Source organism: Rhinopithecus roxellana, chromosome 13 (genome assembly GCF_007565055.1).
Source record: "Rhinopithecus roxellana isolate Shanxi Qingling chromosome 13, ASM756505v1, whole genome shotgun sequence".
NCBI classification, from domain to species: Eukaryota; Metazoa; Chordata; class Mammalia; order Primates; family Cercopithecidae; genus Rhinopithecus; species Rhinopithecus roxellana.
This window is the reverse complement of record NC_044561.1, coordinates 133,992,024-134,016,323: the sequence shown is the minus strand read 5'-3', so window position 1 is coordinate 134,016,323 and position 24,300 is coordinate 133,992,024. Positions and strand designations below refer to the sequence as shown.

The 24,300-nt window shown below is 56.9% G+C and overlaps 2 protein-coding genes across 3 annotated transcripts in view; one reads left to right on the top strand and one right to left on the bottom strand.

The window, feature by feature from the left end:
• Window positions 1-21,097, top strand: part of GNAZ (G protein subunit alpha z) — a 54,060-nt gene extending 32,963 nt beyond the window's left edge. For both annotated transcript variants that reach the window (XM_010376298.2, XM_030914084.1), the window contains exon 3: window positions 19,170-21,097. In XM_010376298.2, the coding sequence (XP_010374600.1) occupies window positions 19,170-19,514 (345 nt within the window). In that variant the 3' untranslated portion in view covers window positions 19,515-21,097. The remainder of the gene's footprint in view (window positions 1-19,169) is intronic.
• RSPH14 (radial spoke head 14 homolog) overlaps window positions 1-24,300 on the bottom strand; it is an 83,641-nt gene that overhangs the window by 44,313 nt on the left and 15,028 nt on the right. The gene's annotated exons all lie outside the window — the stretch shown is intronic.

Genomic DNA, 24,300 nt, shown 5'->3' with positions numbered 1-24,300 from the left:
ATGAGACCACAAGCTGGGGGCCCTCCAATGTTCTGCATCCAAGAACAAGGCCTCTGACATCCATGCAGGAAGCAGTCCTTGTTCACCCAGTATGTGTGGGCCCTGGGCCCGACAAACTCACAGTCTAGGGATAGAGACGGTCCTATCCCTTCCTCCCCCAGGTCAGCTGGGGATGGCATCAAGCAGCCCCTGGAGGACCTGTGTAGCCAGGGCTGGCCTCAGGCTGGCTTCCCCAGTGCCAACGAATGCTGACCACATGCTCTCTGTGACTGGCCCTGAACCTTCCCTAGGAAGCAGTTTTCTAGGTGCAGAGAAGCCAGGCGCGGGGGCCTCCTCTGTCCCAGAGACCAACTTTGCAGGAGAGAAGGGGACCTAGACATTGGGAGCAGGGCCTGGGCAGATTGGGATGAACGTGGGGGTGGTGATCTGATCTGGACCTTGCAGAATCCAACCAAGGCTGTGGGGGAGCAGTGGGGACAGTCAACAAAGGCAGGACTGAGGGGGCTGTTGGGGGGCCATGGAGAGCACAGAGCTATGCACAGTGCCCTGCGGCAGGGGTGACGGAGGACCACGCGGCATAAGGTCCAAGCGGGCAGGGCAAGGTCCCAGGCACAGTGTCCAATCCCAAGTGTGGCCCAGGGTGGGCATTGCTGCCTGAGTGCCCTGTAATGATGGAGCCAGGATTCAGCCCCAGGACCGTGTCCTTCCCAGTTTATGCACCTCCTGCTCTGCCTCGTGATCAGGCTGGATGCTCACAATGATGCCCTGCCTGAACTGTTGCAAGAGCTTCAGGGCAGAGCTGCTTCCCACCCCACATCCCCTCAACCTGCATCTGCTAGGCTTGCCCAGGCCAGCGGGTAATTAATTTCTTGAGCGCATTAGCTCTGCTCGATGCACACACATAAGAACAGCTCTGGGTTTTAAGACACAGATTACTATTGTTTTAAGGGATTTGTATAATCCAATAACTGAAAAACAATTTTCCACTATCTAGAACAGACTCCATGGTGGAGGCTAAGAGTGCTGAGGGCCTTGCTGACTTGGGGGTCCCTAGTAACCAGTGTAGATGGGGGGGATCTTCCACTCAGGGGAGTCCTGTGACTGGCCCTGAACAACACAAGAGCGTAGCGAGAACGGGATGCAGCCACAAGGCTCTGTGCTGACCGGAGGCATAGCCCTCTTCATCTGAGGCCCCACTGGCTTAGTCTAGTTTCTGGAGGGATTGGAATGACAGTCAGCTAGGGGGCATGGCCCTGGGCATCTCAGGGGGGACACCCAGTGTTAGCCAGGGCAGAGTGAAAGGTGCTCCTTCTCCCTGCACGTGGCTCCCGTCTGGATAGTGGACAAGCTTAGGCCAGCTCAGGAGCCTGGCTGCAGCTCACTCTAATCCCTGCTTCATCACACCTCGTGTTGGACATGTCCTCAGCTCATGTACTTTCTCTAATTTCATTAATAATGAAACCAGAGTCGGCTGGGGCCCTGGGCCTTGTGTCCTAAGGGTTCCAGCCTAGGCCAGTCAGGGCCACAGCCCCACACACCTTTTCCTGGCCTGCGGTGACCACGGGAGAAGCAGAGCAGCATCCTGACCAAGGGGGGAGCCTTGAAGGCAACCTGGCCCAGCTGGAGGAGTGACAATGGGCAAGTCCCTGCCCCACGGGGCCACGGGGCCACCCAGCTCAAGCAGTAACGACCCAAATATGTATTTTTTAAGGGTGAATATTTTTGAAAACCGTCTTTTTGGCCACAGGCAGAGGTTCCCCACTGGGATCTCTCCCCACTACCCCCAGTTTCTCATGTCCCTCCCAGGAAAGAGCCTGAGCCTGCTGCAGAGGGGCTCACAAGCCCTTGAGCCTACAGGTGTGGGTCTGAGGCTGCAGTGCCAGCAGCTAGGATTGCAGAGTGCACCCACCTTGCCGAACAAAGCAAAGGCAAACCAGGCAAGGGTATCAGGCTTGGGTTCCTGGGGATCCTCTGGAGCCGAAACTAGGAGGGGTTTCTCACACTGTGGTTTCTTCGCATGGTGATGGCATGCAAGCCCCTGGCCAGGCCTGTGTCTGTGTTGACAGCTTCCGGTCTACAACACACCTGTGTCATGCTGTTTGTTAATTTCCCTTCAGCGACTGACACTGGCTGGTGGGGAGAGAGGGGGGCAGGTTACTTAAAAGCAGCAAAATTTAACACAAAAACAAATAGGAGACAGTTCTCAGCGGAAAGAGAAATGGACTGGGGCTTTGGAAGAAGCCAGTCCTCCCAGTAGGGCAGGAGAGCATATGGGGTCAATGTGAGAGCAGGTGGGACCCAGGTGCTGAGGGTGCCCATGGCCTCCCTTTCTGGGTCTGGGTGTGAAATCAGGGAGCCAGACACAGGAACTCCAGGCCCTTTCAGAGCAAATGCTCCCAACATCTTGACATTTTCTGTCCCAGGACTGGGAGTCTTTGAGCATTGTTAAGTCACCACCTCCGGTCACATGATGCCTGCCACATATCACACACCTTGGGGCTCTGCCTCCTTAGCAACTTTGACCAACATCTGTGGGAATACGGAAGGTCTCATTTGGACCTAAGACCCTGCAAGTCAGTGATGATTGAGATCTGGTGAGAGCAAAAAAGCAAAACAGAGTGACATGAGGGTGAGGGGGGTGGTGCCTTGGGCCTGTGCTGGGGAACAGCAGCCACCCACCTGCAGGGCTGGACAGGGGTGCCAACATCCTGGAGGCTGCACGCAGACTTCTGGGAGAGCTCTGCCTGGTGAGTGAAGGCCAGCTGAGGCATGAGAAAGTGCTCCAGGTACAGCACCACCTCCATCTCACACTGGGCCCTGGCACTGTGGCTGGGGCTCTGGCCTGGCTGGGGCCCAGGGTAGTCATGTGGACCTTGTGTCCATCTGGACTGCCCAGGTGGAGGTTGGCCCAACAGCACAGCTCCTGGGCTCCCGCCCCTCCCCTGGCGAGTGAGGAGGTAGGGCAGTTCTGGAAGTACTCTGAAGGCTCAGGCTGTAGGATAGCATGTGTGTGCTGGCTGACAACAGAATACTGGAAATGGAAGGCCCGGAGATGTGAGCAGTTGGCAGAGCCTGGCACAGGGCGTGCTGGTGCCCCACATGCACAACTTCTAAGCCTCCCAGACTGAAGGGGGTCCCCACCACACAGATGAGGAAACTCGGGTTTCAGGAAAAGTCCCTGCAGCAAAGTGGGGGGTCTTCTGATCTGGAGGTCCTGCTGCTGCCCAGGGGAATGGGCAGGGCTGGGAAGCAGCCACTCTTGCCATTACTGCGGGTCACCCCACCCCCTCCACACTGCACACATAGGGAAACCAGGAAGGGCAGACAGGACTGCCCAGGCAAGGTGGCAAGGCCGAACTGCTGCGGGAGGCAGGGAGCAGCATGCTCAGCTGTTTCTGGCAGGTTCAGAGCAAGGGCTTTTCAGGCCATTAGGGCCTGAGCTAGGGCTTTAGCGGCAGCCTGTTATCTTGTTTAAACAGCCCTTGCTGTTTGAAGTGCCAGGCTTGGCTGGTGCTGTTACTATGAGCACTGCAATTGTCACCAAGCATAGTTGCAGGGAGGAGGGGGCCACCGGCAAGCAGGGGCTCTGACTTCTGGACTCAGCTGGAACACACCCCTGCCCTGGCCCCCATCCCAGAGGAGCCCCATCTGTCACTGGCCTGGGATCTACAAGCCTGAGTACTCTGTAAAATGAGCCCCTCCCAAGCTGCCCATGCCCTCCTGAGCTGCCTGCATGGGCAGCTGAGCAGCCCTGTGCGGATGGGCAGCGCTGTGCGATGGCTTTTCTCATCCCCAGGGAAAAGTCGAGGGCCTCATGAAAACCCAGTGCCTGAGAGTGTCTGAGGGCAGGAGTTGTAGCCACCCCAGGTTGTCAGTCCTCCTGTGCCACTCAAGAGTCTCCACTTCAGCCAGGCGAGTCCTGTGAACTGGGGGCCTCTGTCTGCAGGTGGCAGCAGCTGGGGTATAGGGAGCAGAAGCTGGGGCAGGAGCAGGGGTCCCAAGCACAGTGTTCCAGCAAGAAGCACTGGAACCCACCGAGGGAGTGCAACAGTGGAGTTGGGTCTTGGGGCCTCTGCACACAGAACCCTAGGGGGTTGGCCACAGGGTGTGAAAATAAAACCCACAGCTTCATTCGCCAGAATACAGTATCAGATAGTTCCTGATTGTTTTAAAGCCAGAAGAGCACCTACTTATCAAATGCCTCTTCAGTCTGTTCTGCCAGATTGACCCATTGACCGATGAAGCCACAGTGAGGAAGGACACAGGCCAGCTGTCGCTGGAGGGCCAGCCTAGGGCAGGGCCTGCTGCGGGGGAGGGAGGCCCAGCCCGAGCCCCTTCAGAGCCTCCTACAGGTGCCCATCACTCACCCCAGCCACACCCTAGGCATCCACAGAAGTGGTGGGTCTGAGTGTGAGGCCTGTGTCCCCCGCCCTGACCCAGCCCATCTGTGGGCCAGGAGCAGGTGCATCTGTGCAGAAGGGTGGGGCCAGGGGCACACGGGTGGGGAGCAACCAGGCAATCCCAACCCCTGCCCCCATGCACAGCTGCCACGCTAAACACCTGCAGCATGTGCCATCTGGCCCTGCCTGCCATCCACCCCATGCTGGGCAGAGCTGGGGAGAGCAGTCCCCAAGCAGAGAGCACTGTGCTCATAGGCAGACCATGGGCAATGAGAACAGGGGCCAATGGTGCTAAAAGCTGTGCAGCAAATTAAAAGGGTTGGGGTTGTGACTAGGGCTTACTTCAGGTGAAGGAGTCTGGTAGCTGACTAGCTACACAAACCCAAAAGAGCAACTCGTGCAGGGTAGCACAGCAAAGGCCTTGAGGCAACAGAGACAGGAGCAGGAGTCAGGAGATGAGCTGGGAGGGGCCTGGATTACACATCCTGCCATCGAAGGTAGTGGAGGGTTTGTACAGGGGGCAGCCCCAGAGCAGAAGCAGGTAGGTGGATCCTGAGGAGACATGACTGTGGTGGAATGGGAAGGAGATTGCCCAGGAGGTGCCCTCATGGGACAGAACGCAGAGCCATAGCCCAGAACGGGCCCTCTGCATGCTATGAACCAGGGCCCCAGCTTCCTGCCTGGTAGCCTGGGACCTTTCTCCCCAGGCAGGAGTCATCTCCACCTGCTCCCTGGCTGGCACAGCCTGGTGTTGGCCACCCCAAGTGTTAGCATTCTCTGCCTGCTAGAGAGGTGGCGTCCCTCTCTGGGGACTCAGTACTCTGAATTCAGGATTTTGCTATGCTCTTTTCTGTCCTTTGAGGCAGGAGAGTGCTGTGCATGCTGCAGGAGCTTAGGAATTGTCTGAGGGTGACCAGCGGGGGTCCAGAGGAAAGGTGCTAGGAAGACATGGAGGCTTCTGGGGGAGGCTGGGCCTGAAGCTCAGCTCCATATCTGATGTGTCATCTTAGGAAGAGCAGTGTCTTCATGAGGCCTGGACAGTGCCTGGGTGGGAGATAGTGGGCTCCAGCCTCCTTGGAAGACCTGTTGACCATGTTTCTCTTCTGATGCACTTCACTGTCACCCAGAATAACTGCTGTCTCACCGCTACCAGGACCCGAGCCTCTAGGGTAAGGTAGACTTCAAAGAAAACCAAGGCAGCCCAAGTGGGCCTGGCAGCAGAGCTGAGGGCAGCCCCACCAGAGCCACGGAGCCAGCCCTGCTGGTACCCAGAGGCCGGGGTGGGCCTGCCCTCCCAGGACCCCAAGCTCTGCCCCAACTCTTTAGGATTGCACCCCGCCTTGTTAAGGGATGAGCTGCTGCTCCTCTCAGGTCTTTTTGGGAGTCCTGAATCCGAAGTTAGCCTGGGAGAAAGGGAGTCAGAAGAGGGTTGGGTGCTGAGCTGAGTGAGGGTCTCAAAACCAAGGGGACTCCAGAGCACGGGTACCCAGGGCCTACACTTGGGAGGCCTGTGGCTGGGCCAGGAGACACAAGGATGTAGCAGTGTGGACTTGAGAGCCATGGAGTGGCGGAGAATGGGTGCCAGGAGCTGAGGTGTTCGAGCTGAAACAGAGCCCTCCGTGCAGGCAGGGCCGAGCCTGTGACCCTCAGCATTTCAGATGCTCACAGAACCACGGGGGCAGCAGGGTTCCGTGTTAAAGGCCAGGCTGGAGGAGTGGAAAAGCTGCCCCAGCCCTGGCAGCTGTGGGAGTGGTGGTTGCCCTGCGAGAGAAGGCTCAGAGCACAGGCAGGCCTTCTGCTGGGAGACAGGACCTAGCAGTTGAGCAGGCACCAGCCCCCCCGCCTCCCACTTCCTGAGGCTGGCCGTCAGCACCATGTGCCCTGTGCTGTCCCTGCAGACTGGCTCCAGGGACAGGCAGGAGCTCACTGAGTCATTAACCCTCATTAATCCAATTCTCCAATCTGTCAAGGTAGCATTGAGGTTTGCAGGAGGAAGAGGGAAGCACTAACCAGATTGGACTGTAAGTGACCCTGGCCATCCAGCTCTGTCCCCAGACACCTCCCCATTTCCTAAGGCCAGTAGCAGTGGGAGGATGACCAGGCCTGAGGGATGGTTTGGGCTCTCCTTGGGGCAAGGGTAGTGGGCCAGGCAGAGGGGCTTAGGCAAGCCAGGTAACCTCTCTGAGCCCCACTTTCCACACCTAGAATGGAAATATTTCAAGCCTCGTGAGCCCAGGAGCCTCTCACAGCCACTTCTCGGAGGTGAACAGAACTAGAGGGCATCACGGCAGCCCCCACACAAGAGGAAGTCTAGACTGACAAGGCCACAGGGTGACAAGGGCGAGCCACGTTCTGGGGCCCTCCCTCCAGTGCCCCTTCAGTAACAAGGATGCCTCCCCTCCCACCAGGAGGCCTACCCCAGCCATGGTGCTCCAGCCAGGAACAGGTCACCAGAAGTCCTCCCCTCTCCCCTGCCCACTGCCCTCTCAGGGCACAGCAAGCCAGGCCCCTGTGGGGGCACACCAGCCCCAGCTCAAGGGTCAGCAGCTTCACTTGCCACTGGTCTGTGCTGTGGTGAGAGACTCTGAGGGTGAGGGTGTCTGCCCTGGTTGTCATGGAAACAGCTGTGCATCTGCCGAGAGTTCATGCCAAGCTCAGCAGAGGGAGGAAGCAGCTGGCCTGGGAGGCAGCTGTTGCCATTGACTCCTGAGAGCTCAGTGTTGGGAAGGACCCAAGGACCCACCACACTCTGAGGCTGGTGAGCACACGGGGCAACTCAGGCCTCTCTGCCCACCATCTTTCTTTGGGCAGCTGCACCGTGGCCTTGTCTGTCCTCTTGTCCACTTGGGGTCAGCTACGATTCCATCTAGGTACTGGGTGAACCAAGCACAGGGGCGCTGCCTCAGAGCCACTTCGAATGAGGGGGCAGGATACCATTGGGATTCCAGCAGGCGATCATCAGTTGCTGGGGAGGCCTGCGCGCCATCCCTGTGAGCGTGAGCACGAATGACTCATGCCTCCTCCACCTGCTCTCACGCTGAGCCTCTGCCGGGGAGGGGCCTCACTGTCTGCCTGGTTTTTGTCTGTCTGCCCCTCTGTCTCCCAGTCCCATTACCTATCGTGCATCCTAAGCTCCTGAGGACAGGGAAGGTGGAGAGTGGCAGAGCCAAAGAGGCTCTCCTGTGACATGGCTGGCTGTGCACCGAGCAGGGGTGCAGCCACAAATCTCCAAGCCCAGGCCAAGGGAGAGAGGCAAGCGCCCTGGACTCAGTTCCGCCTAGCAGCAAAGAGAGGCCCAGAAAAGTCTCAAGTGCTTGGGACAGGGCCCCGTCTGCATATGATGTGTTGGTGCCTGGAAACAGAGACATCAAGATAGGCTTCTCTGAGGTCAGTGGTGATGCCAGTGAGGTGAGGCTAATGCCAGTGCCAGCTGCCCCAGAGACACCAAAGCACTCCAAGGTCCCCCAAGGTCACTTTAGTAGAACTGAGTGACCATCTTGGACAAACAGCTTATTTTACTGAGGCAGGAGCTGCGGCCCAGAGCAAAAGTGACATGCCCAGGGTCTCACTGCGGTTTGGTGGGAGAATTAGGTTCCAGAACACAGGACCGCCAGTACCTCCCAGGCCCTTTTCTCAGGGAGCCAGCAGGGCCATGGGCAAGCAGCCAGGCTCCACAGGGCACCCAGGTGCCCAACAGAAGCCCCTTTGGACTTAACCCTGTTTGAGACAGCCCTGGTCCCTGACAGTCCTCAGATCCCAGTGGCAGTGGGCAGTGGGGTGTGTGAAACAAAGGTGCTCCTTGTTTCCAAACCAGAGGCGTCTGATCACAGAGCGTGTCACTAGGAGCGTGTTCTGAGAAGCCAGGGAGCCCAGTCCCAGGTTTCCATCCTTAGACCAGTCCTCTCCTTTGCAGCCTTAGTCTCATCCATAGCAAGACTGGAGCCTTTGGGGTAACCAGAAAAGGACAGGCACTGCCCCTGGCATTCATGCAGGGACCAGGAGGGCCAGAATACAGGCACCCTCAGCCTCCTGTCTTCACCCCGCAGCCCAAAGGAGGGCTGCCTGACCCCCGGACCTCACTTCTCTCCCAGAACCAATAAAAAGACTCCCAGCTGCATTTCTGGTTTCTGAGGGACGCTTCTGCTTCCCCAACTGCCACAGCCCCAGGCCCTGCCTGGGAGTCTCTAGAGGAAGCAGAAGAGGGATCCTTCAGCCTCGCTCCCAAGCACTGGGCTCTAGGGCCCAGTGCTCACCAGGCCATTTGCTCTTTGCCTCCCAAGACCCTTGGGAGCTCCAGGGACCTGGTCACTGGCAATGCCTTCCACCAGGTACATGGTTGAAGAGATGGGGGGAGCATGCCAGGGTGTAGCCAGGAGGCCAGATGACCACAACCAGGGGTACGACAGCCCTGGGCACAGCAGGTCTGCGACCAGGGCAGGAGGACAAGATGGACACTTAGCAGGAGGCTGGGCTGAGCTCCCGGTGGAGTCAGGGTGGGACTGTGGCAGGGATACCCCCTTCCCCAGCAGGGACAGGGCCACATCCTGAGAAATGGAGCATCAGACAAACACCAGCAGGGTGGGAACTGCAAGTGCTCAAGGTAAGCACAGTGCAGCTGCGACCTGCAGACTGGCTGCAATGGGGGGCCTGGCCAGGAGAGTCCAGAGACAGACACCAAGGCCAGATCCTCAAGCACAGAAGACCCTCCGTGGGGATAAGGACCTGACTGCAGGGAGCAAGGTGGCCGATGTGGACCCATCAGGAAGGCAGGGGCCTGGTCTAGGGGCCCCACTGCTCCAGCTGGGCAGAGCTACCCCGTGCTGTGCTGTGCCATGGAACGCCAGCCAAGAGACCAGGAGCAGGGAGCGTTCTGATAGGAACATCCAGCTTTCAGGTCTGACACGGCCCATTTTACCAGAAGAAGGAGTCCTGCTCTGAGCATAGCAGCCCCCTCTGCCTGGGACCTCACAGGGCTCACCTCCAGGCTAGCACCCTGGCCCTGTGGCTAACCCTGGCCAGGAAGACACATGTTAGACAGCTGCCTGGACTTGGTACCCTGCTGTGGCTGCAGCTCCCCTGGGAAGAGAGCTGAGTGTTCTCACATTGGCTAAACTGCATCTTTACAACAGCTGGGGCCCCAGCGCCATCTGGCCCTATGTCCAGACAAGGACCTGCTGGTCCCAGCATCCTTCTCTCCCACAGATCTTACCCTGGCTCCCACCCCAGCACTCTGGCCAGCACTGCTTCCCTGTGTCACAGTCCCGTCAGCCCCTCACACACTGGCTCCCAGCTGCTGCCACCACCTTAAACTGTCTCCGATAGCCTCCTGCCCATACCCCTTTGGCCTGAGGGTAGATGTAGGCCAAGCGCTTGCACCTACAAGCTTCCCCAAAAGGGAAGTGAACTCAGGAATTCCTGATGAGGATTCCAGGACTGCCTGGGGAAGCACGGGGCTGCAAGCAGTTTCCGTTGCGACTGATACCATCCTTGGATTTCCTCTGGTGTCTTCATTGTTCTATAGCTGCAGATGCATCTAACACAGGCGCTGGGCACAGGGGGCTGACACCACAGGTTCCTCCACCCGGTGCACCTGCCAGGACCTCGCGCATGATCTGATGGTAGGATCCACTCACCCTCTCCCCACTACAGAAGTCTGGGAATGCCTATGTCCCAGACTCCCTCGGCTGCACTCAGGATGGCCCGGACAGGTTGCAGAGGCTCCTATCACACAGGGCTCTGGGAAATGGAGATGGGCAGTCAGTGCCAGCCGAGGGCAGGCACCAGCTACCAATGGAGGCATGTTGGTCACTGTGTCAGCAGTGCCCCGTGTCCCTCCAGCAACACCCTGCCCAGTAGACAGCCCCACCAAGGTGTCCCCAAGCTTCTACCACAAAGCGAGGCCTAGAGGGGTCAGAGACTTGGCCAGTACTTTGTGAAGGGTGACAGCATGAAGCTCATCTCCGTATGAAACCTCTGCCTCAGCCCCTCAGTCAGGGCGCTGCCCTCAGAGCCTGGTACTCGGTGGCCCTGGTCAGGCCTGGCGGCTCAGCTGCAGGCTGGGTGGCCGCAGGGCTGGCCTGTCCATGGTGAATGGAGCGCATTCATGTCCACAGCTTTGCTCCCAGCCCCACAGCTCTGCTCCCAGCATAAAAGCTGAATTCACGGTTCGGATGAACACTCCTGGCTTTTCTACGGTGGGCTGACTTGAGTTTTTCAGCCTGTGACAGAACTGAGGACTTGTTCTACAGATGAGGAAACTGAGGCCCAGGGTGGGACAGACCGTTCCCAGCCCCACCCTTTCCAGCAATGCGGCTGCATCTCCATGCCTCTGCCCCTCCTGCAATGCCTTCCCTTCCCCTCAGCCCCCAGAGGCCCAGTGGAAATGTCCTGCTCCTGTATCACCCCTCGCCCCCTGCATTCCTGTGGTGTGTCACCTGTCAGGGTCACAGCTGGCCAGCACTGTCTGCAGCAGTGCCAGCTGCATACAGTCACTTCTGCCTGGGCGTGGGGACTAAGCTCTCCATGCATATCCCACATCAGCCCTCAGCCTCCTCACGAGGGAAATATGCTTACATATTCTGTGTGTGTGTGTGGTTATTTTTTTGGAGGGAGGACAGGTTCAGAACAGCTGGCAGCAGGCAGAGCAGGGGTTTGGACCTGCATTGGCCACTCCGCAGCTGCCACACCAGCGCCAGCATTTCCTCCTGCCTGTTCCCACCCACCTTGTTGAGAGCAAGGCTGTCTGCTTGCCTCCATCCCTCACACAAGAGCACCTGGAGAGCCTCTGCCCAGGGAGGTGAGGAAGGGGAGAGGGTGGTGGGGACTGCCATGAAGGCATCTCAGAAACTGGCAGGGCTGGGGGATCCAGGTCATCTGTGTCTCAGGGATCATGCTGGTTCCAGGAAGAGCTGAAACTGTAATGTCACCTGCATTTTATGTGAGGTTTGAGTTGGGCCAGCTGGCCTTGCTCTGTGCTGTGGTCACAGCAAACTGCATGGGGTCCTGTGGCGTAAGGGACCTGGTGGACAGTGAGTGGACAGGGAGACCAGATGGGTCAGTACAGAGCCTTCCCCAGCCATGTGGCCATGTCACACTGCCACCACCTACCTATTCCCCAGCACAGTCTGGGGGCCCTCACCTGGCTGAGGTATGTGGCGAGGCTCTGAGCTGATGGTGTATGTTCAGCCTGAGTAGGTGTTTGCATGTGGCTGCCCCCACACCAGTGTGATTTGGGGCTGCGTGGATCCAGAGTAGGGAGGTGATGGTCCCACCATCTCTGGGGTGTGTGCAAGGGTCGGGGTTTGGGAAGGGGTTGGCTAGACCAGTGTCCCTGAGGACTGCCTACCTGCTGGGAGCTGATATGGGAATCTGAGAGTGCGTCTGGCCTCCTGGAGGGGGTGCATGAAGCAGGCATGAGGCCCTGAGCACTGCTGGCCACCCCCGCAAATGGAGGAGCCCCACCTGAGGTTGGGGGCCAGGGCTCATGTTTCAGCCATTTTGACTGGGTCTTTTTCAGTTTATTTTCTAAACCTCAGTGTACTTTAAGCACAGTACATGATTGCTCACTTCAGGAAATTCTGTTCAAGTTATCATAGCAGAGTTATTCATTCCTTCGTCTATGCAGGGGGGAGGGTGGTGGTCATCATCACCCTGATCCCCTGCCCCCTGGGCCCAGTGTGAAAATGACAAGTCAGTGCGGTTGGCTGAGGGCCTGGGCCAGGCCAAGCACACCTGGAAGGTGCCGCACATGTGCCAGATGGGGCCTCAAGGCCTCTGGGATCCCACAGCAAACAAGAAAAACAGTCAGACATGTGCCAGCCTCTGTCATGTGCTCACCATGTGCCCGGGACCACATCTGTGTGTGCGTTTGCCTGGGTAAGCCTTGCTTTGTGGAGCTACCATGACCCCTGTCTCCTCACTGAGGGGCACAGGGCAACAGGCTGCCAGGTGAGGGGCTGAGGGGCCTTCTGGCGGCCAGTGGTCTGCTTAAGGCACAGTGAGTTGTGGGAACCAGGAGTAACTTGGAGGTGGGGCTGGAGGTGCAGGGGGATAAAGACCACCTGGGTCATGAAGGGCTGGCCTGTCTGGCTGAGGGGTCCAGAAGCACAGTGAGGGTACGACATGGTTACGGGTCTGTGGCAGGGCACCTGAGGACACTTGGAGTGCAGGAAGAGGAGCGCTTCAGAGCAGGCCAGTGTCCCTCCCACCTGGCCCAGTCCCTGGTCCCCAGGTGGTCACTGAGCTACCACATGCAGGGCCTTGGTCTTAGCAGGACACCTGTGGTGGCAGGGACAGGAAGGACGCCCCACTTTGGGCTCCTCCTCAGGGAGCTGCAACCACAGCACAGGGTGGGCTGCGGTACTCAGGACTGTGGATGTCTGTCAAGGCAGGGTGTAATGGATGAGGGGTCAGAACATGTGAGGCCCTGGATGAGCCTCTCACCTCCCTACCCCCAGCCCAGACGCTTGTCCCACACAGCTGCCTGGGATGTCATTAGCTGGAAAGCCATGAGTGCCTGATGGGGAAGGGGTGGGGTGTGGGGAGGTGTTTAGGCTGTGACAAAGGGATGCTAGCTCCGAAAACAGGCCCCCAGCCCAGAGCCTCTTAAAATGCAAATATGCTGCACCTGGGAGGAAACCTGGAGGATGCCTCTGTTGCCTCCCACCACAGGCCCATGAGCTTTCAGACCAGCAGGAAGCTGATGCTGAAATATGCGCGCACCTGCTGGGGAACCTGTGCGCCTCAGCTCCGAAGTGCAGGAGCCAGACTCCAGTATGCATGTCAGGTCCCGTCCAGCTGGGATGCAGGCAGCTAAAGGCAGCCCTCCCATGACCCAGCACCGAGGGCCAGACCTGTTACCCAGGAACGTTGGTAACTGGAAGAGCTCAGCCTGGTACTTGGGGCTGTTCTGTGCCCCACAAACAGAGGGACCGACTGCAAGGAGACTGGCCTGATGGGGAATGAGAGAGGGACCGGGCCAGAGGTGCCAACACGGTATGTTTTAAGTAAGGTCCAGGTGGCTGTAGGTGGGATGGAAATGCATCCAGCATTCATCGTGTCGGCCACTGCATCTCCAGGCTAAGAGGCCACAGGAGCCCCCCAAAGAGCCAGGCTGACCTGGGCCCTGTGGCCCGCAAAGAGTCGTTGCTCTCTGAACCCCCATCTGCAGAGTCAAGACCTTTCCTGCTCTGCCCCACTGAGCTGGCCCTGCATTTGGGTAGCCTTCCCTCAGCTGCCTCATGCTGGGACAGAGGGAGGCGGATCTTCCAATGAGACCTCGCAGGTGAGAGGACGTCCCAGTGCCAAGGCGAAGCACAGTGGGTGTGGCATGGAGAGGGCCCACTGGGGTGCCAGTGGTAGCCACAGGGCAAGGCCCAGCAGCTCTGGGTTCTTCCTGTGTCAGCACCTTTGTACCTTCTCATAACAGTCCCAGCATTGACCAGATGAGGAAACTGAGGCCCAGAGAAAAGAAATGTCCAAGGTGCAGCACGCACTGGCAGTGAGTAAACCCCAGACCCCGTGTTCATGGCCAGGAACACCTGCCCCTTTGTGTCACCAGGAGAATCTTGGTGGAGAATCAGGAGTGAGGGACCTCACCCTCCCAATTAACCAGGCGCAGGCTCCTCTCTGCTCCCTACCTTGCCCTGGCAGCTGGCCTGGGAATGTACTTCCAGGTGCTGGACCTGGTCTGGCCAGCAGCCTGGCAGCCATGTTCAGGGTAAATACTGGCAGGCCAGCAAGCTGGAAGCCCCTTAGGGATGGGCTGTCAGGTCCCCTGCTGTGGTGAGAAAACCACCACCTGGGGCAGAGTCCCTTCCACAATGGTAAGTCTATTTGGACCTGTCTGAGCAGGAGCTCTCTTCTCACAAATGGCCAGGAAATGACTTCCACACCACCCCAGGGACTGCATCCAGCTGCCTGGTGGCTGATATGCCTTGTTACAAATCACATCACCATTCCCCGATGCCAAGCAGTGAGATTCCCACCGTTGCACAAGCTTCTCATGGGAACGGTCTGCTCCGTGTTATTTATGTAAATAAATGTGCAGACAAACCCCAGCCTCCTAGAAGGTGCCATCTTGCTGGTAAGCAGGCCCTGGAGAGAGTGGGATGGGCACTGGAGCCCTGGGCTGGCATCACAGCAGTGAATGGTGGGAGTGTTTCCGCCTCCCTCCCCCACCTCCCCCCATGGCTGCCTTGGCAGCCACAGAAGTGAAGGTAAGGAGGACTTCTCGCCAGAAGAGGACGCTGCGGCAGTTGGAAAATGCCAGGCTCTCAGCTGCACCCTGGCGAATCAGCCCCTCTTGAGGCCTTGGGCCCCATGTGTGAAGTGGGGAGCCCTCCCCCTGGCCATGGGGTCATAGTTGGCAGAGGCAGCTCCTCTGAATCCAGGGTCTGTCAGGCTGATGGGGGAAGTCACTGCAGGACAAGGGGGTGATGCACTACAGTGGGGCAGTGTCACGTGACTCCAAAGCTGCATCCAGCTTTGCCCCAGTGGCCCAGGAGCCACAGGTGGGCTGTACCAGGACAGTGTGGAGGCCAAAACCCCACACAGGCCAGGAGAGGCCAGGAAGGAGAACGGAGCCACATCCATCCAGGGCAGGAGGATCCAGGGGAGCCCACAAAGGCCAGATGGGTGCAGGAGGCACAGCCAGTCATGTTTTACAGGGTGAGCAGAGCACAGACAGGTCAGAGGGCTGCGAGGCCAGGCCCTGGAGGCCAGCAAAAGGCAGGCTGGGGCTTCATCCCTCCCATATGCGTGCTCGAGTCACAGTTTCCAGAGCTACAGCCTCAAACAGACAGCTGTTTTCAGTGATTGTGATTTGAGTGTCAGGATGCCGCTTTGCCCACCTGTCTGCACTCTAGGCTGCAAGAGTGCAGGTACTGCTGTGACACAGGTGCCCAAGGTCACCAGGCAAACACCAGGGGCCAGGCTGGGCACTAGGTCAGAGGACAAGACTGGGCTCCTGGCCTTGCACCACCTTTCCCCACTGTCTGCTCTGCAGTTGATCTTTCATACCCAAATATGAGGCTCTTCTCTGGGTTTGGCTTCCTCTTAACTTCAGTGGGTCAGAGTCCTGACTTTGTAACCATCTGTGGTTCTTCAGCCTACCCCTGTGTCTTGTCCCCCATCTCTTAAGAGCTGCAGGCCTTTGGTCTAGGGACAAACCCAGGATGCAGCTCTTGCCTCACTTGCTGGTCCATCAGCACCACACTGCCAGCACCACACTGTCCCACGCTGGGCCTTCTGACCTTTACAGGCTTCCTGTTCTATAAAGATTCCAGGATGGGCACCCACCCACCTCCTAGTAGGGTAGAGCCCATGTGCAGCGAAGGCTCAGCCTGCGTCAGGGACGCTGGGACGGAGTGAGGCGGCAAGCTCAGGTGCTTCCCACGCTCTGAAGCTTCCTGTCTGAGCCCGGAAGTGAGGCATGTGGTTGGTGCCTCCTGCAGGCTTTCCTGACTCCTGCCAGACAGGGCCCAGTCAAGAAACGAGACAAGGGAACCAGGCGACTACACAGAAATTTTGTTATTATTTGAGGTCCATCATCTCCTGGGTGCCCACTAAATATTAGTCAGTGTGGTTCCCATGGTTTGTCTCAAGGAACAGAGGAAACCAGGAAGCCTGAGCCTGAAATGCCTGCAAAGCAAGGGGAGCCCTGGGCATGAGCAGGGGCCTGAGCTGAGAGAAGGTCCCACACTCAGGAGATGTCTGTCTGTCCTGATGAGGCTGTTGCAGTGGCGGAATCCTCATGAGAGTATACTGTGAGGCACCGTGCCCACCTCCAGCTGCCTTGTGAGATAAGTACCTGAGTTTCCACGACCTCTAAGTCAGGAACGGGAGGCTCAAAGAGGTGTCCAGGGTCCCCAAGGTCCACTAAGAGGCATCAGCAGGGAAGCAGTTTAGACAACATGGAAGGGGCTCCTGGTGCACTGGGACAGCTTGACTCACTCCAGGACTCATGGGGGCCACAGTCAGGAGTGTTTCATGGTGTTGGGCAAGAAGAGTGGCTGGGTTGGCCTTGGAGAGAGGGGGTCCACGTGGTCTATTGCCCGCCCCCCCACTGCTGCCCGCTGAGTTCTCACACACAGGTGCCCTGCAGAGGACCAGTCTGGTTTAGATCTGAGGCTTCAGATGGCCAGTATACATGCACTGTTTCCACGTCAGTGAGGTGGCCCTCCTGCTCCTCCTCTTCCCTAAATTCCACTGCCTGCCCAGGAGGTGCTGGGCTACGCTGGGTATTAAAACCATCTCAACTGTCATCCCCAAGTGACCCATCAGGGCTCACAGAGGCAGACCCAGGCCTAGCCCCAACTCTGTGCTTGTCCACTCACCCTTGAACTCCCCCTCAAGGTCCATACCCTGCTGGTGGCCAGATCATACCCTTCCCAACCCTGGAGGAAGTCCCCTACCCCAAAAGGACCATGCCATCCCTGCCTGGCTGTACTCCTGCAGCCCCAGGACTCCCACCTCAAGCTCCATCACCTGGTATGAGAGCTGATGTGGACTCAGGGTGTGCTCAGCAAGTGTTTGCTCAGTAAATTAATAATAAGTGCTAATGGTCATATCTGTTATTTAACTGATGCAAAATTTGGGGTCAGAAGCATAGCCCCCAATTACAGCATCATTTCTATGAGAAATGACAGCCCTGTTACCACAGTCCTCTATGATGTGGCTTCCAGGAATCCATTAGAGCTAATTACTCCCTCAGCAGAATGTGACATTGCTAGACCACCACTTATCTCACATTTGGGAACGTGCAGCCAGGTTCACTGCGGAGGTGCTGGCTCCTCTGCGCTGCTGGGGATGAGATCTTGTGTGTTGCTTGTCTCTGCAGAAAGGCCAGCACCCCCATCCTCTGACCTGAGGCTGCTCACTCTTCAGTACTCCTGTTATCCCTAAGCTCATTCTAAAGAAACAGCAAGATTGGTTTGAAAAAACAGTCTTCCAGGTGGAGTGCAGGGTTCCAGGGTAATGACAGGTACCTCTGGGTATCCTTCCTCTCTCTGCACAGATGCTGCCAGAGCTGTTCCTCAGAGAACCCAGGTGCTCTGGAGAGCAGGGTTTCTGTGCAGCATCCTCCTGGGCACCCCTGCCCTCAGGCAGCCTCCTTTGGATCCAGCCTGCAGGAGCAGCAAGCCAGAGCGCCTGGTTGTGGGGCTTGGAGCACATATCCTGCCTCTCTGAGCCTCAGTTTCTTCATCTGTAAAACAGGAGTGGGAAGATGTGAGAACAGGCTGGCAGCTCACGTCCAGCTGTGGTTACCAGCGTCATTGTCACTGCAGTCATTGGTGATGCTGTTGCTTTGTGCCTGAGTCATCACCACCAGCTGCCTAATATATATGACCCTAATATATGACCACTTGCGTGACCATAGTCAGTGGTGATATAGTCTAGTCAGAAAAGCTCCTTTTTTTTTTTTTTTTTTTGAGACAGAGTCTTGCTGTGTCGCCCAGGCTGGAGTGCAGTGGGGCGATCTTGGCTCACTGCAACCTCCACCTCCCAGGTTCAAGTGATTCTCCTGCCTTAGCCTGCCAAGGAGCTGGGACTACAGGTGCCTGCCACCACCCCCAGCTATTTTTTTTTTTTTTTTGTATTTTTAGTAGAGATGGGGTTTCACTATGTTGGCCAGGCTGATCTTGAACTCCTGACTTCATGATCCACCCACTTTGGCCTCCAAAAGTGCTGGGATTACAGGCATGAGCCATGGCGCCCAGCCAGAAAAGTTCTTAAATCCAAAGCATCAGATCTAAGCCAGACTGGTTCCAGATGTTGGATGCTTTGCTCATTGAGTTTATCTTAGAAGCAGGGGTAGCTTTTGCCAGCAGTAATTCCAGGTAGTTACTCCTTCTAGAAGTTAGAATTTATTCATTTTGCAGGGAAGTGGTGAACTGGGGAGTCAGACAAGAGCATCATGCTTCTTAAAATCCCAGACCCCTGACTATAACACATGGAAGTTTCTCAGAAGAGAATTTAGGAGCGGCCAGGCACCATGCTCCATTGTGGTCGCTGCCACTTCCTGGGCCACCACACTCCTGTGCATACTGAGAGCTCTGTCCAGGATGCCAGGGTCCTGCCTGGGCAAAGAGGCAGTGCCAGATGCCCCGCAGCAGCTGGTGGGAGTGCCCGCAGCTGGAGGGTAGGGGAGGAGCCTGGCCCCTGGCTGGTGTTTACTTCCCAGCTCTCAAGAACTGGAGACTTTGGTTATGAAAGTGAAGGCTGCTCCCTCACAGATTTCCTAGTGTCTGATGGTACCACACAGAAAGATCAGAGTTTTGAAGGACTGGGCCACAACCCAGATAGGGCACAAGGCTGCCAACGCCTGCATTAAGGGAGCTGTGACGGGATGGGGGCTTCTGTAGAAGATAGCCTTCCTTGTGCAGGTGTGGGGCAGCCTGTGGATGGGCAGTGGGAAGACTGGGGGGTCCTCGGAGCTGGAGGTGCCCAGGGGTTTAGGAGGCTGTGCTTGGCACAGCTGTAGCCCCAAAGCTATATGTTGAGGTCACTGGCACCCAGAGGAGGACCCAAAAGGGGCAAGAGAACATCTTCCAAGCACTTGCCACAGGCAAGGAGGGTGGTGCCAGCTATTTCAGTGGGTGATGGGTGAAGACATTTAACCTGAGCCTCCCCAGCAGAAGGAGGTGCCATTGCAGGGACCAGCCTTGGGCTGGAGACCCTGGCAAGGGCTTCCTCTGCCAGGGTTGTGGGCCTAAGGTCTGTTTCTGCCTGCTGTGGGCCTGATTAATGCCAGTAATTTCCTTTCCCCAGAGTCGGATGGCAGAGAGCTTGCGCCTCTTTGACTCTATCTGCAACAACAACTGGTTCATCAACACCTCACTCATCCTCTTCCTGAACAAGAAGGACCTGCTGGCAGAGAAGATCCGCCGCATCCCGCTCACCATCTGCTTCCCCGAGTACAAGGGCCAGAACACGTACGAGGAGGCCGCCGTCTACATCCAGCGGCAGTTTGAAGACCTGAACCGCAACAAGGAGACCAAGGAGATCTACTCCCACTTCACCTGCGCCACCGACACCAGTAACATCCAGTTTGTCTTTGACGCGGTGACAGACGTCATCATACAGAACAATCTCAAGTACATTGGCCTTTGCTGAGGAGCCAGGCCTGGGCCCGCCTGCCTATGGTGAAACCTATGGGGTATCATGCCCCAACGCGTGCTAGAGAGGCCCAACCCAGGGGCAGAAAACAGGGGGCCTAAAGAATGTCCCCCGCCCCTTGGCCTCTGCCTCCTTGGCCCCACATTTCTGCAAACATAAATATATATGGATAGATTGCTAGGTAGATAGACACGTACACATGCACACATACACATCTGGAGATGGCAAAATCCTCTAAAATGTCAAGGTCTCTTGAAGACTTGAGAAGCTGTCACAAGGTCACTACGAGCCCATCCTGCCCCTTCACTTTGCCTTCCTGAGTTGGCGCCACTCCCCTTGGGGGTCTGCATTGGATTCTTGGGGATAGGCAGCAGGGCTGAGGCCAGGTAGGCCAGCTGCGCCCCTGTCACCTGGAGGAGGGCCAGCTCACTGCCCAAGCTCTGGCCTAGGGACCTTGCTGCTGACCAAGAGGGAGGACCAGTGCAGGGTCTGTGCACCTTCCCTTCTGGCCTGCACACAGCTGCTCAGCACCACTTTCATTCTGGACCCGGGACCTTAGGAGCCAGGTGGCAGCACTAACCAGACCTCCAGCCACTCACAGCTCTTTTTAAACAGCTTCAAAATATGCAGCAAAAACCAACACAACAAAACGAGTGGCACGATTTATTTCAAACTAGGCCAGCTGGGATTCTAGCTTTTCTTCTACTAGTCTGATGTTTTATAAATCAAAACCTAGTTTTCCTTCTCTGACATTCTTTTTTTTTTTTTTTTTTTTTTGGCCAAATCTCGTGGTGTTTCGCAGAAAAAAATTTCAAATGCGGTTGAGTATTCTTTTTTAAATGCAGATTTTCAAAACATATTTTTTTTCAGGTGGTCTTTTTTGTGTCTGGCTTGCTGAGTGTAAAAGTTGTTATCTGGACGATTCTGTCTCTCTGCTCCAAAGAAATTTTGGAGTGACTGGCAGTCCTGCGCCAGCCTCGCGGGACACGTGTTGTACATAAGCCTCTGCAGTGTCCTCTTGTTAATGGTGCAGTTTTCTGCTTTGTTTTTATTTAAGAAAATAAATGCGACGTATTTAAAGAAGGTTCTTTCACCTGGGAGCAAATGAACAATAGCTAAGTGTCTTGGTATTTAAAGAGTAAATTATTTGTGGCTTTGCAGAGTGAAGGAAGGGGAGAAAGAGGTGGCACCCCTGGTCCCGGCATGCCCCGCGCCTGAGACTGGCTGGGAATGCTCTGACTCCTGTGAAGGCACAGCCAGCGTTGTGGCCTGAGGGAGGCCCTGCTGGGACCCTGATCTGGGCCTTCCTGTCCCAGGGCCTGTGGGCAACCGCGTGGAAAGGACCTTCGCCAAGGGCCGTCGTGTGTAAATACGAACTGCGCCATGGAGAGGAGAGGCACCACCGGAGCCCTTGCCGGGTCTCCCTCCCTCTCTCCGTGCAGTAGCTGTGTGTCTGAGGTCAGTGCGCAGAATCACAGCCAAGGACGTGAGGAGATGTACGGGGGAAAGAGAAGCCGGTGATTGGATGAAAGTCAAAGGTTGTCTACTTTAAGAAAATAAAATACCCTGAATGGAGCCCAGCATTGTCCTGGTGTGCTATATGTGTGGCTGACCTGTGGCTGGACTTGGTGCCACCTGGGAGGGCAGCCGGGGACACCGCCATTCTGAGGTCCCATATTCCAAACCCCACCCCTATACCTCCATACATTTAGGTAGAGTCATTTTGCAATAAACATCAAGAATAAACATCACGAGAGGAAAGAAAATGCAAAGAGGGGAAACCTGCCAGGTCCATGCAGTCCTGGTGTGGAGGTTTGTGGGTGATGATGACTCCTGCCCCTCCCGCTGCCCCCAAGACCCCACCCAACACTGACCCAGGCTGTGCCATACCCTGGCCCCCTCCCACCATGTGGGCACCTTGGCCAAGGTCAGAGTCATCCTGCAGAGTGGAAGAGGTGCCCTGAGGGCCTGGAGGGTGCTTGTGCCCGCAGTAGTGTAGGGCAAACCTTGTAGGGTTGTGGGGAGGAGGGGTCCCTGAGTGTATATACAGTGCTTGCTGACTGGCTTGTGTGGTTAGAGGTATCTGGATATAGTGGAAAAGTGCTGATCAGAAGTCAATGGAATGCATTCACCAAGGGTCTGCTGCGAACCAGACACGGAGCCGGGCTCCTTACTAATGATTTTATGGAACACCCCACCTCAGCAGGTTGCCAGAGGTGCCCATTTTACAGACAAGGAAAGGTGCCTGAGGCCAGGGAGCAGTCAAGCCAGGATTCACCAGGCCAGGGAGCTGTCCTGCTCCCCCTGGAGCTGATCTTTCCTGCTGCTGGGGTCCTCGCCTGGATCGACACCTGCACAGGACAGAAACCTACAGGGAGCAGCACAGAACCACTCTGCAGCCTCCTCCTCAAAGCAGGACCTCAAGCAAAGTGGGGGGTCGGCAGGCACACACACACATGCACGCACACAAGCACATGCACACGTACGCAGATACACACGCAGCCTTGGCACTGTCACCACCCCATCCCCACTCCTAAGCCCACGCAGGGACTCCCTTCACACCTTCCTACGTCACCAAACAGCCAGAACCCAAAGGGGCTTTTGTTTCTGAAGAAATAACGTGTGACTTAAAATCGTTGAGACTTATTTTGTGCTTTTAATGCCAACTGTGAAAAGAGCAGTAATTTCGCCGTGAGCATCTTTAATCTAAAAATACATGGCTAAAGGGAGAAAGGGATTGAGCCTCCCTTCCTAATGTATGCAAAGATCAGAGGAGGCCTTCCCTGGAGCATGGTTTCTCCTGGTTCCCAGAACCTAGTCAGGCGTCTCCAGTTCCCCCGCAGGCTGCAGAGAAACCTCGGGCGCGGTCAGCCTTTCCAGCTCTGTCCTCCCGTGCAGTTCACCTGCACTAGTTCTCCTCCTGAACCTGCCTTATTCCGCTCTTGCTCCCAACGATCCCTTTGCCTGACATGTCCTTCCCCATTCTCTCAGCTCAAAGTCACCTGGGCGGCTTCTTGGAAGTCTCCTCCTTCCCCACATTCCATCTGCCAGGGCTCCAGGGTCGAGTGGGAAGGGGTGTTGGAAACTCCATTGAGCAGCTCAAGGCCGGCACCTCTGATCCACCTCGTTCCTCCAAACAATGCCCCACAGAGAAGGCGCGTGCTGAGCTGGGAGGGTCCAGGAGTCTTAGCCAAGGGGAGGTAAGTACCAGGACGCACCAAGGGAGCTGGTGAGAGGAGGCTAGAGCAGGTGGCAAGGTGCCTGAAGGGGAGGCTCTGGGGACGGCTGGACCGGCCCTGCCCTCTGCAGGTGACTAACCCCGCCTTGTCCTACTTCACGCAGCCCTAGACTCCTTTCCCAGGACCCACCATCATGTGGCTTCCTGTGTGATATTGCCATCCTCACCTATAGCCCATGTGGTCACCTGGTTTGCAATGGGTCAACAACAGTGGTCACGATAATCCTAGCTCTCCTCAGTGACTGCTTACTGCGGGGGCACACTCATGGGAGGCCAAGATGCTTGATTCCATTCTACAGAAGTGGAAGCAGAGACCCTGAGAGGCGATGACTTATCAGCATCACACAATGTGTGACAAGTGACCCCACCAGGCCAGGACCTGAGGGGCTTTACTCTGTCCACATTCCCCAGATCCCCACAGCAGCCACAGGCCCTGGCACCCTACTTCCAACATCAGCCATCCAGAACAAATGGGTCCATCTGGCTCAGGGGACAGTGCCAGGAAGGGCTGCACTGCACCATGAAGACTTGGGGCAACACTGAGGCTAGACCTTGCCATGGACACTCACCTCACCCAGATGAGCCCGACGAGAGGGGGAGGCCTGGCAGTCCAGGAACCAAGAGGCCAGAGTGTCCCTATCAGTGACCATCATTCCTGCTAAGTCTAGGAATCAGGTACAACTACCCACCAAAGACTGTCAGGCCGAGGATGTGCCTGGGGTCCTGGTGTACCCCGCCCTGAGGTCAGGCAAGACAGAAAAGGGCCTGCTCCTCTAGGGCAGCTGGCCTCCACCCCTCACCCTGTGGCATCAAGGGCAGGAAGAGGAGGGGGCTGCTCTGGGCCCATCAAAGGATGCTGTGTGTCCACGGGCGGCTGCTGAGGAGGGACAGGATGCAGTGGTGGCCCGCCCAAGGCCAGTAGCCTGGGATGAGGCGCACCGCTCACTGCAGCAGGAGCACCTACTTTGCTTCTCCAGCAGCCCACATACTGGGGTTCAGATGAGATTTGGGTGCATTCTGGGTGATATGGCTGTAGACCCCAGATTTCTCCCTAGCCTAGATGCTATGACTCCAGGGATGTCCCCTGCACCCCCAAATGACTTGGATTAAACTGCATCCAGACATTTCCCCCGCGGCACCCTCCCACTCCCAAGCCCAATTCTGCTTCTTTCCAAGGTCAGGGAGCCAATTTCCACAGGCAGGGCCCAGGTGCATCCTTGCTGCCTCCCTCCTCCTCCCAGGCTGGTGCTCTCCCCTGGGCTGGGAGGGTCATCTGTCTCCACCGCCAGGCTGCACACATGTGGAGTCAGGGTCAAACAGGCCCCATCATGCTGCTGCTAAAACTGGGCTGGGGTCTCAGAGCCTGGCACAAGGAGAGGGTGACTGGAGGCAGGGCCAAAACAGACTCACAGGTGTGTCCAGTCAGAACCGGTGGGATGGTAGAGGGATACTTCCGGGGGCCCTGAGCTGTTCAACTGCACCCCAAATCTGGTTAGAGAAGAATTGTCTATTTCAGCCACAGAACTCTCTCTCCTTCAAAATGAA